Source organism: Liolophura sinensis, chromosome 1, assembly GCF_032854445.1.
Source record: "Liolophura sinensis isolate JHLJ2023 chromosome 1, CUHK_Ljap_v2, whole genome shotgun sequence".
Lineage (NCBI taxonomy): Eukaryota > Metazoa > Mollusca > Polyplacophora > Chitonida > Chitonidae > Liolophura > Liolophura sinensis.
Window position 1 is genome coordinate 22,204,437 of NC_088295.1, and position 12,932 is coordinate 22,217,368.

A 12,932-nucleotide genomic window follows, 5' to 3' on the forward strand; every position below is an offset into this window, starting at 1 on the left:
TATTTCAAATATCAGCATTTTGACTGGTTGGTTAAGTCGGGAGAAAGTACTTTCCCTTGCATTAGCAGAACAGTTTTGTTATTCTGATTTTTTTTTCAATGGCTAAATAATGTAAGAATTATAAAACTACATGTAGGCCTGTGTCAGTTTCCGCGCGTTCGTAGCCTCCCCCCCCCCCCCCAAAAAAAAAAAACACACACACAAAACGGAAAGGGGGGGTGCCCCAGATGGACACATAGGCCTAAGGACCGTTCTAAATGATAAGATATAAATAGAGATTTGCACGCTTTAGTCCATGTCATTGTCTTGGCATATAATTAGGTCAGCTCTTAAACACTGATCTGTTTATATAGGCCTACGTTGTGCATAGGTCCTATTTGCTGTTTTAAAAAGATTATTGAGCCTTACACTGCAGCATTGTTATGTTTAAAATAACTTGAACGATTAAAGATATTGCAGAATAGAAATTTGTACTTTCAGACTTTAAGAGACGCTTAAATACCTCTATTCGTTGTTTCTACTTTTTGGTCTAAAGGTGGAGAGAGAGACAAAGTTGGCTACTGGTATTGCAGAGAATTTTCATTTTAAGTCTATATTCACTGTATGCAACATGGATTATCTCAACCAGTAATATGAGAATTTTAAGACCCTTTGATTCGAGGCTGGAAAAGTTCTCTAGTCTGCCATGTACCGGTTACGTACAAAAGAAAATGGAATCGTTAATGTACCGTAGTTGGATGGTACTTGTTTTTGAAGTATATACCACAAAGCACCAATTCCTAGTTTCACTGCCATCATTGGTAAAAAAAAATTGTCATCTGCTGTGACAAGCGTGCAGTAAATCTTCAAAACACAGCATAGTTATCGTTCTTGACCAGTTCGTGGATGCCGATCACTGAACTGAGCTCAGGCTATGAAACCGTATTCACTTTTGAAGAAGATTTGAAATACTCGTGTAAGTAATAATGTCATAACGACAGCTCTTAATGTATACATAATTACTAGTATTCAAAGAATAAGACCAGCTTTGTTGTTGATCTGCAACGTTTGTTTGGAATGGAAGACACGAAAACTGAACCCCGTGTAATGAGCCTTTGTATTCCGCCATCCCCTTTCCCATATGCATGTAAAGGTGGAGTCAACCTTTTGGTGTTTAACCACATAGAATCATCTGGCCAAAGCATTTTGCCCATCTTTGCTGATGCTGTTTGTGCAAATTCTATAGAAATAGTAACGTTATGGAATCTCCTGTGAGTATAAGTTATCTCCCGTAACAGATAATTCAAAACATTTAATGAAAGGTCACAAAAACGCATTAAATGACCGTTGTTTCTCAATTGATAGAGCTACACTGTAGACATTCTCCTTTCTCAATCCAAGTCCATTGAACATTTCATATTATGTGTGAGATGATAAGTAAACATTAAAACAACAATTGAAGACTGAACTAAAAATAGGTGCAGTCAGCAATATGCAGCTCGCAGGAGAAGGAATCCAAATCTTTGCCGTATTTTGTTTTTTGATCTGGGAGAACCTGTTCTTGTAGAAAGTAGGTTTTGCAGTTCTGCAGTTGGATTGTTCATGAGTTTTACACTTATCAATATTTTCACTGACTGCAATTAGCCTGTCTGGCCTGAATTAGCCCCATATGGCTTTTTGAACTCATCTCTTTACACTGGGCTGGCAGAGTATCATAGTCGCAGCAGCAGCCAATGGTAAACCATACACTGTTTCACGCTATATCCGATAAGTTCTTTCGAAACGATTATTTGTGCCTCTTACCTCTTAGCTTGTCCGCACACACAACAGCCTAAGTGTATTCTACTTGGTAATGGCACACTAGCTTTGAGTGTCACCGCTGATGCAGCGACCATTTTGCCTTCACCACAGTTGTGGATCTTGAAAAAGTTGTCATTCCTGGATGGCGCAGGTGTGTTAACCCTGAAAAGACAATCCAAATGGTAGACTTGTTTTGAAATAGGTTTCAGTGTTGTGAATACAGGGCTCGTGTGCCATAACTGAGTGGAATATACCTATTATGTTGTGTGCGCGGGTGAGCTGAGAGGTAGGTGGCACAGATGACTCCTGTCTTGGACTGCAGACATCGTTTCGAAAGGTCTTATTGGGCATGGCATGAAACAGGGTATGGTTTACCACTGGTTGCCCCTGTGGCTATAATACTCCACCAACCCAGTATAAAGAGAGGATTTGAAATGGTCACTTGGGCTAAGCCTGAATCATCATCTGTGTTTCGAAAGTTATGCAAGTCAACAAATATGTCACCTATTAACTGTATGTCACAGAAATGTTTCATGACAGTCTTTGTATTGAGTGTGTGACTCAAAGAAGAGACTTAGACCTGTCTAAAGTTGAGTTTGAAGGCTTTATTTCCAAAGTCCAGATCACCAAAATACCATGCATTTGCACAGGAAATGCTCCGTCAACGTTTGAACTCAAGTGTAAGTTATGGCGAGCACATGTTTAGAGGAAGCAACAGCTTAATATCATGGAGTAGTTAGATTCAGTATTGCATTACTGGCATACCATTATGGTTCGTTAACCAGGATCAAAATGCTCTTTCTTGTTTAAGTATTCTAGCAACATAAAATAAGTAGCATAGCTCTTCAGCTCCTTTTTTACCAGTGAAATATATGCCGCTGTTTTTTTTTAAATCTCTAAATAGTTGACCTTTGGAGCTCCAATTTTAAGCAACTTATGAAGTAAAAGCGTAGAATCAATGAGCGTTATCAATTTTTTTCTGAAGGCTGCCAGCCATGGCTGAAGCTCTCACTAAAGAATCAACAAATGGGGCAGATACAGAGCCTGATTCTGTGACAAATGTAGTGGCCTTTACTGCAGCAGATGCTAAAGAAGGAACTGAACCAAGTGGTGAGGAACTGTCAGAAGACATGAAGCAAGATGATGACTCAGATGATGAGAATACCTTTCCATTTGACAGCTTAGATGATTTTGAGGTGGTAGATGAGGTGGAGGACCCTGTTGATGATGCTGACAATGAGGCTGCTGATAAGGATGAACAAAACGGAAGTGAGGAGGGTTTACCTGAGGTGAACGAAGATGATGTAGTTATGGAAGAAACTGCAGAGATTGATCTAGAATCTGAGAGACCTGCTGAACATACATCACAGGAAGAACATGGTGATGCAGAGGAGATCAGTGGTTTGTTTGTTTTGATACATCCTTGATATTAATTTTTGTGTCATGTACTGTTCAACTTTTCAACTGTTTGGATTTAAATTTAAACCTCAGTTCTTTATTGTGACCTGAACAGATTATTGTTAAATAGTAAGTTTTGCAGATTTATTTAAAATTAGAATGTGATGCTTGGTCAAAGTATTGCATTCTTTTTGAAATTTGAAACATTTATGTGTCCACTTAAATGAGTTTTTGGATACTTTGTAAGATAAGTAGGATAACATTATGAATGGATGATATAACAGTTTGTTCTGTTGTAGGTATCTTAGTTGAGTCTTTGGAGGATCCTAATAAAGAAGAGAATATGGGTGAGGAGCGAACTAAGGAGCTGAAGGAAACTGAGGAGGTTGAGGAAGGAGGTGACAAGGCAGGAGACTATGAGGAGTTACAAGATGAGGATACAGTGGAGGGTGAAAAAGGGGCGGCAGAAGAGTATGAAGAAGAAGTAGAGGGTGAGGGTGAAGAAGTAGAGGGTGAGGAGGAGGAAGAGATGGAAGCTGAAGAACAGGAGGAATATGAAGAGGAAGAAGAAGTTGTAGAGGAAGAATACATTGAAGGTGAAGAAGTATGTGAAGAAGAGGTAGAAGAAGAAGAAGATGAGGAAGTAGTTGAAGGAGATGAAGAATTTATTGAAGGAGTGCAGGAAGTGGAGATTGAAGAGGAAGCCGAGGAGGAAGTATTGGACACTTTTTTGTCAGATTGCAGATAAGACTAATTCTCCTCTTGTTTTCAAGACAAAATGTAATCAGATTTTCTTTTTTCAAACAGCTAGAGATGAAACTTAGCGAGTATCTTCCCTATAATCTAAATCTGTGCACGCATAAGTTTAATTACAAACGGGTAATTATACACTGTATTTTCTTCTGATTGCTACATTTCTTCACACAGACTGGATGTACCAGTAATGCTTTCAGTGCACACCACAAATGGCCCATGGAACAATCTGTATGAAGCCAAACTAAGCAACATGATGTCCAGTCATTTCTTTTATGGTTTTCTTCCTTTTATTTTTGGAAATGTTGGGGGATGGAAGTGGGTATTGCAGACATCCGGATTCTATGTTGTGATATGTCTGTCTGGTGACCAATCAGCTCATAATGCATGCAACAAAATATGTCTGTTCAGGATGCTACGTTCACTTGAGAAATAAAACATCTGTTCCTCTTTAAAGGGATGTGAACTACCAGAAGAGCAAGCTCTTGAGACCGAGGTCGAAGGAATGGCTGCAGCAGGTAATTTGAACATATTTCGATAAATATTGCAGGTCAAAGATGTTCTAAATATCTGCTGAACAATTTCTAGAATAAGTGGTCCAGAGATTCAAAACTGTCCAATTTAATTAAACTCCCAGTTACATGCAGGGGACGCAACAGTAATAAACATTTTTCTGTAGAGACTTTTCTGGTGAATTGTACATCTTTATTGGTAATATTTTCCAGACAATCTACCATCTAAGGCCTCCAGGCAAAACCTCAGGAAGAAAACAGGTTATTTCTTGTTTCTTCCCATCATACATATGTACATTTTAGCGTCTTAAAAATTCATGCTGTCCCCTCTTGCCTGGTAACTGATTTGATCTTTTTTTGTGTACATCACTTCATCTTGCTGTTGAATCACCTATACCGTAGTGTTTATTATTTTGTTATTACCCTAATTCCTCAACCTTTTCACATATGAAATTGCAACTTTGAATGCAATTTATGCACATTTTTCATTTGATTTTGTAAACAAAATTACTTTGGTTGGACTGGCTGGTTTCAGGGCTTCACAAAAAGTATAATTTTATCAGTCAACACAGAATAATGCCTTTAGAATATGCTTTGTTAAACAACTTGAATGAAGCAATTGTATGGTTTACCGCACTCCACCTACTTGTGTTTGTGCATTGAAATCTATGATTTTACATGTTAAAGGTGAACTGTAAACTTTTTTTATTTGAAACTGAAAGCTAATATATGATGATGATAGTGTTCCATTTTCCCACTATTTTGTATACATGTATGGAATTTGTAGCTGATATATTGCGAGGAATATCACACAAATCTGGACAGCCTAAAATACGCTCAAAATGCCATGCCGTTTTAAACATGAATCACAGACACCACCAATGGCACCTTGAGATCTTAAAAACAAATTGAGATAAATGATGTATATTTTCTGGGCAATATTAGAGCCTCTTTATTGTCAAGACTTAAATGATATTGTCAAGGATTAAATGATAATGAATGAGACCAAGCTTAAATTGCGTTCCTAAATCATACAGTACATGCAATTTATTAATACCACTTTTGTGAATTTTGGAGGATAGTATGGAAAGAGAAGTTTTCTGGTGTTTTCAATACCTGGTGTGACATCATGCAAAAACACATGCTGTCACCCATCGCTGACATACATTTACATGTATAGCCACTAATGATGCTGTACTTTCAAATGCACTTGACCTTCCTGCCCACTAATGATGCTGCACTTTCAAATGCACTTGACCTTCCTGCCCACTAATGATGCTGTACTTTCAAATGCACTTGACCTTCCTGCCCACTAATGATGCTGCACTTTCAAATGCACTTGACCTTCCTGCCCACTAATGATGCTGCACTTTCAAATGCACTTGACCTTCCTGCCCACTAATGATGCTGCACTTTCAAATGCACTTGACCTTCCTGTCCACTAATGATGCTGTACTTTCAAATGCACTTGACCTTTTTGCCCACTAATGATGCTGCACTTTCAAATGCACTTGTCCTTCCTGCAAAACTGCATTATTTGACCTCCTATCTGCTTGAAATTATTATCACATCACACCAGGAAGATTTTACTGAAACTCAGATTTTGTTGTAGAGGACCCTTCAGTTGTTGTGGTATAATAGTGGTATTCATCGTACATCCTTTTAAAACCATGTTCAGTGTTGTTAGCGCTGTCGATAGGGTTTTCTTCAAATTAACTTCACATTTCCTTTTGGTTTCTTGTGGAACTGAAGTAGCACGCAATCCTATACAACAACACGAGTTAACAACAGTCTTGAATGCATTGCAGTTTACCTTCAGTGTGATTATTTTGTAGCCGTGATTGTCCATAATAGATGTGCAGAGGTCTATACTGGTTACAGCTTGTCTTGGTGCCCCAATTTCTGTTTCTGTGAAATATCTTTGTTAAGACTTTGTGGAATTATCTTGAATCACTAAACCTTGTTTATTTTATTTTCTACCAAGACATATCCAAAGGTTATCATGAATATGTCAGAGATTGTATATCAAGAAACATATATACTTGCGTATATGCCTTAAGGTGTAGGATACAGGTATCTTGTAAGCATGCTTGCAAGCCTATGTATTACTATAACATTGTCCTTTGTCAAAAACATCTTAAGTTAGGGATCAGAAATATCTCAACGAATAACACAAACATCTGTTCACATTGAATGGTTATGATTTAATTTATACTCAATTTATTAATATTATATAATGTTTTTAATACATTGCATTTTAATTTTGATGTTTCAGCTAAGAATCTACTAAATTTACAGAAAGCTGTTATTATATACCATGTGAAACCAGATGACCTAAAAGATGTCCTGCTGCAGCCTTGTCTGAAAAAGGCTGTATGTTTCTGTGTAAGATTTCTTGGCCCTAAAGGATGTACTAAAGGAGGGTAAGGCATCAATAATGACCATGTAATGAGAGTCTGGTGCCATCTGAACAAGCTGGAATGGGTCAGTGCTACAGTGTACATGTAAAAATGGTCTGTAATGAGAGTCCTGTGTTACAGTCCAACTTTACACAGCTCTGCAGATCCTCTTTCTTAAACCTGAGACCATAATATATCCCAGCTTAAACAAGCATGGTAGTTTCGGGATTCTCGATAAAATTATAAAAGCTCACTTAGGCTAACATATTGTTGCCACCAGTTTTACATGTATATATCAGTGGATTTTGTATTTCTGTTCGAGTAAAACGTGGCTGAATAGATATACCCTTAAGTCATGTACTCCTCAAGACAAAAACATTAGACATGTGTATTTCATGTTTGATAGTGGAAATAATGGAGTAATTCAGTAAATAATATGACTTCTTGAACTAAATTGTTGTATTTGATAACTGTTTTTATCAAATTGTTTATCATGTTTATGCTCACATTATCTTGTCTTTCCTCTATAGTCAGGATTCATTGACTTTTTCCAGACATTTGGAAGCTCGCTTCAGTAGCCAAAAAGAGGCTAAGGAACAGATGGAAATGATCAACAGTACTATATTTAAGAATGGGCAAAAAATGAAGGCTTTTTTGTTAGGACCTGGTGGAGGACCTATGGGTAGGATATCAGTGAAAACGTTGAAACTATTAGCAGAGGTTGATGCTGAATAATGACTCCTAAAATTATAATTCTACTATACAGAGTGTATGATTTAGACAGAAAATATACAAGTTTAGGTTGATTCTTGAGGCTAACAGGTTTAAATAAAATTTCATCATTGTCACAGTCAGTGATTTAGAATGCATTACAAATCTGACTAGTGAAACTTATTGGATTCCATTTGTGTTGCAGACTGGTTACTGAATGAATGGCAGAGATCTATATCACCAGCAGGTAATGTTTTCATACAAGAAACTTGTCATTTACTTGGCTGTTGTGATCTTCATAATAAACATTTTACTTATTTCTCTTTAATAGAACTTCAGACATATTCATATTCATTATTCAGTTTACATAATTTTTGCAATCTGACACCATTATTATACATGTATATCCTCAAAAAAGCATCTAATATATAGACTTCCAATACACCTATATATCTGTAAAAAAGAATTACCTTAAGTCCAGGTGAATGGGCAGATAAGTGCAATGAGCCCATTTGTTTCTGAATCATAGTGAATAGAAGATTTAATTAGTATATATGTGTTTCAAAGTAAAGTTTAATGTGTAAAATTTGTGTTGAAATGTTATTTATTTTTTATTGTTAACACCATGTCCATACTGCATTAAGTTAGCTTTTTTACCTTTTAGCTGTACATTTGTCAGTAACTGTTTGATTAGTAACCTTGTGATTGGGATTGTGTTACCCATGTGACGGCCATAAGAAAAAGATGCAAGGCATATTATTGTTCTTATGGTGTAAAAGTTTCTATGTGTCTCATATAGATAGGTGGAGAACTTTAGAAGGACCTCCATTAAAAGGAATGATTATAGCTTTTAAATAATGCATCTCTTCTTTGCAAGCCTCGACAAGAATTGGACGTTCATTTGCATTATTTTTTTCCCTTGTTTTAACTTTTTATGTCCATACTCTTCACTGTTGGGGGGCTGTCCACATTATTGGTAAATGCCAGTTGTGATATACACCTGTAGTGTTATCTTCATCGCTTATCGCATGAAGTGATGGGCTGCCTGTGGACAGGAACATAAGGGGATGCACTTCTTGTACTTATTTGTTATGCCCGATGTTTGCTTTTAAACAGAAGTCCAGATCATTTCTGATTTGATAAGTGAAGTGCAAAAGAGAAATTAGGAATGTATTCTTGATAATCATTGTTCTGGCAATCTTCTCACTGATACAGATCTCGGAATGTGTTTGAAGTTTTAAGGTAGCTTTGAATGATAGTGTCATTGAAGTCAAAAAAGAGAAGATGGCACATGTACACCATGTTATCTAACTGTCCATTTCATGGAAAAATTTGTCATGGATATGTTTTTCTGTTTGACTTTTATTCTTTTGTAACGCATTTACATTTGTTGTGGTTTCAATGAATGCATTGAAGCAAAAGTAAGAGAGCCAATGAATGACAGCCTGCGGGTATGGTTGTGCATATTGGGCCAGCTTTTGTGGACATATTTAGGCTGGCTTACAACATTACTATATTGATTATCTTCTTTCAATGCTGTGATGATGATTAATAATGGACCAGGTTATCCAGGATCTGATGCTCCCTCTCTGCTAAGCCTGATTTCTCTGAGCGTGCCACAGGGGAACTTATTAATGATGTGTATGGTACAACTGTAACACCCATCTTGAGTTTGTTTCTCAGCTGTGGATGTTCCAGGCAGAAAGGACAGGATTGAGGCGTGGAGGGAATATGTCCAAAACATGGTCTGTCTGTGTTGGCAGCTGAGGTGGGGAGATGGGAGCAGTGTTATCACACCACTGGGCTATCAAGACTGTGTTGACGGTTTCACTTGATTGATGCCTGTGATAGATCGACATGTGTTTTGAAGCCTGAAACAAACTGTGATTAGCAGAGCAGAATAGATCAGGATTATGGATTGACTGGACAATCAGCACAGGACGAGAGATGACCTAGGAGATCTGGAATCAAGAGATGATCATTGTGTTGTATGCTGTGACTGTTTCCTTCAGAAAGGAAGATGAAAGATCCGATATGATATCTGAAATGATGGCAAAGACTATTGACAAGATGAGGGAATCTTGTGAAGTGGCAAAGCGTTGTAATATTTATCTGTCATTTCAATTCCACCAAGTTCAGGTTGTCACATGTAGAATGTAGTTTGATTTTATAATGTGTCCAGACACCTTTTGGTAAACTTCACACACTTTATTTAAAATTCCAATAGAGAACAATGAAGATATTGATTTAGCAGCTGTTAAAACACTTCTTGAGCGGTGTTTGAAGCAATACCCAAGATTGTCCCCATGCACTGACATATACTGTATAGTACACAGATCTTGTATGGTCTCTTACATGATGTCTTATTTACATATATGTATACTGCACATGTCAGTGAAGCTACATTGTTTATTTATGCATTCATAAGTGCTCACATCTTAACACAGGATAAGAATGTTCATATCCTAGACTCTAGAACCTTTCAGACTTTGTCAGAGGAAAAGTTGTTTTTGGTAGTGACGGTAACTGTCAGTGTTCATGGTTTAGATAAAGATTCTCCATATATTTGCATTGTTGTTTGTTTCCACATCAAGTTGTGTCAGTTGTCCATGCTTACCGTGTATAAATTTAATGAAATGGTTGGTGTGCATGATAATCCCAACAACTGCAGCATTTCCCTTCAGAATTGTTGTTGTAATCTGCAGGTTCCAAATAACAACTGTTGTACAACAGATGTATGAAGGTAATATTTAAACCATTGGCTGAATGGAACTTATTTTGAAATGGTGCATTATTTTAAATATATAAAAGCATTTATTTCAGCAGCTATTGAAGAACAGTTGGCTGTTGTTGTCAGCCTTAAGAAAGGGGTTTCAGCGAAGTTTCGTAATGAAGAAGATGTCGGAAGATGATGTGGCGTCCCATACCGATACTGACTTTCAGCCTGTGATTCGAAACTGAATTTGGTCACAAGATGTATATTTTTGAGATTTGAACATTGTTTTGCAGGTATCTTTGAGTCAAGATGTGTGTTTGTTAGCAACGTTCCGTCGTTTGCCCGTGAAGAAATGCTGCGAGCGCTGTATCCTACAGCCGAAAGTGTAAACCTCCCCTTGAAGCCAGACGGACAAACCAATGGGTAATGTGACACGGCAGACACCAGGGATTTGTTTGCTTATCTTATTATTTGACTCTATATCATGTGTTCTTTTTGAATAGCTGTGTATTGTAAAAATATTCACAGACCGGGAGTCGTTTATGTACATGTAATTTGTAATATTATTAAGGAGATCTGCTTTTTGTGGCTCTTTTAGATCAGTAGAGTGTTGTTCTCTTAACATTTTCCATGTCTTCATATACCCATTGTTAGTGAAGAATTTGAATTCCAGAGATGATTTCCTTTTCAGTATATTTTTGTAATCTTTGATTCATGAAAAATGTATATAATTGCTACTATTACATGTATAGTAAGTCCATGTAAAGGTGATATATAAAGTCTGCCTGAGACAGTATGGATTAAATACTCAGGTAATACAGACTAATTTTTTTGATACATTCTTGGTGATGTCACTGGGTTTCCCAAATCACTAAGGCAGTGTTGTGCGAAGAAGAGATGAGCAATGCAAAGAAGCCTAGCGTAGCCCAAAACTTTGTGGAAGTAGGATTCCTGGCCCTTGTTTTGGATGTCTCACCTTGTAATACCAAATACCTACAGACTCAGTACCCAGAGGAAGAAAAGAAGAACGACCCATGTTGGAACTTCAGGCTTCATGCAGTTTAAAAAGCCCGTTTGTTAAATCTGGGCTTAGGTGGCTGATGTGGGAATCACATAAGTCAACAGGCATTACATGTAGCTGAATATGTGGGGCCTGCACCTTCACCTAGAAGCTAGGATATGTAAGCTATCGGAACTACATTCACGCCTCCTGGCAATGATGTTACACCTTAACAAGTCTTGGGCACAGAGCCCAATAGAGGGCTTGACACATGCCAGTAAAGCAGTACTAGAGATCTCAGAAAGAGCAACAAGTGGTAAAGAATTGATTTTTTAGCCTGGGCTATACTGGAGATGAGTCTCAGTAAAGAACTTCTGAGGGAATACTTTGAGGTTTCAGGCCACAGATTGTGAAGATTGTGAATTTTGCAGAGATCTTCCTAGCCATACCCAATCAAACCGCTTATTTGTTAATACACAGTTATTATAGTTTTACCTAAATGTTATTTACTAATTGAATTTGATAACTTAATGTTCTGATTGTGATTAAGTTCTGATTAGGATTTGTTCCCAGGCTTGCTATATTTTGAAACACTCAGTGATTCCTGCCAGCCACACAGAAAGAAACTCTTAAAAGTTAAGTGGGAATTTGTTAAAAGCTTTTTTTGGTTATTGTCTGTTATTGGGAAGAAAAAAAAAGCAGGTACACAGAGAGTAGAAATATACAAGGGCAAGTGTTCTAAAAGTGTAGATACACTGGCAGGTATTTGATAATTGTTTTGGAATAGAGTGAATGAAAGCATAGTTACATGTTACATGAAGAACACGTATGTAAGAAATGGTGAAGAAGAGTGCAGATGTCCTTGAAAATGTTGAAGAAGATGACAACTGTACATATGTTGAAGAAAGGGCAAATGTACTCGCAGATGTTAAAGCAGAGAGCAGATGCATTTGCAAATGTCAAAGAAGACGGCAGATATGCTTGTACATATTGACGAAGAGATGCCCTTTCACATGTGAAAGAAAAGGAGGACATTATGTAATGTCATTGAGAAGAGAGAAGGTGTACGGCTGTATGTGGTGTAGAAGCAAACGTAGAAGAGTATATTTATTTTGGATAAAATGTCAGATGCATGTATACTGTTACATCTATGTTGGAGAAGAGAGCAGGCTCATTGGCATATGGTGGGGAAAAGGCAGATGTACGACTTATGTCAAAGAAGAGGAAGATGTATGGCGTATGGTGAAGAAGAGACCTATGTAGGTGTATGACGAAGAAGGGACAGATGTATTGAATATGGTGAAGAAGAGACAGATGTAGGGTGTATTACGAAGAAGAGACAGATGTAGGACATATGGTGAAGAAGAAGCAGATGTACTGGTGTTTGGGACGAGAACAAATGTACTGGTGTTTGGTGGGGAAGTGGGCAGATGTATTGCAAGGCCTTGGAGAAGAAGAAGAGGAAAAACATGATAGTGATTGTTAGAGAAGAAGCAGATGTACCTTTCATTGGTATAGAGGGCAGATATTCTAATATACTGATAACAACATAGATTGAGTGGAGGGATTGAGTCCTGATCTTCATGTACATCAACATAGATTAAAGGATAAATGTCCCGATTTAACTCCTGGCCCAAATTATAAAGATTATAACCTGTTTAAGC

General features: G+C 37.4%; 1 protein-coding gene across 2 annotated transcripts; it reads left to right on the plus strand.

The window, feature by feature from the left end:
• The first annotated feature begins 877 nt into the window (after window positions 1-877).
• LOC135480087 (uncharacterized) lies at window positions 878-12,881 on the plus strand. 2 transcript variants are annotated; one of them, XM_064759845.1, is made up of 9 exons: window positions 878-955; window positions 2,765-3,180; window positions 3,477-3,892; window positions 4,388-4,448; window positions 4,656-4,703; window positions 6,718-6,865; window positions 7,396-7,523; window positions 7,758-7,799; window positions 10,562-12,881. In XM_064759845.1, the coding sequence occupies exons 2-9, from the start codon at window positions 2,775-2,777 to the stop codon at window positions 10,693-10,695; spliced, it is 1,383 nt and encodes a 460-aa protein (XP_064615915.1). In that variant the 5' UTR covers window positions 878-955; window positions 2,765-2,774; the 3' UTR covers window positions 10,696-12,881. The 2 variants fall into 2 exon arrangements, with proteins under 2 accessions (XP_064615915.1, XP_064615922.1); XM_064759852.1 differs by lacking the exon at window positions 4,656-4,703.
• Window positions 12,882-12,932: the final 51 nt, after the last annotated feature.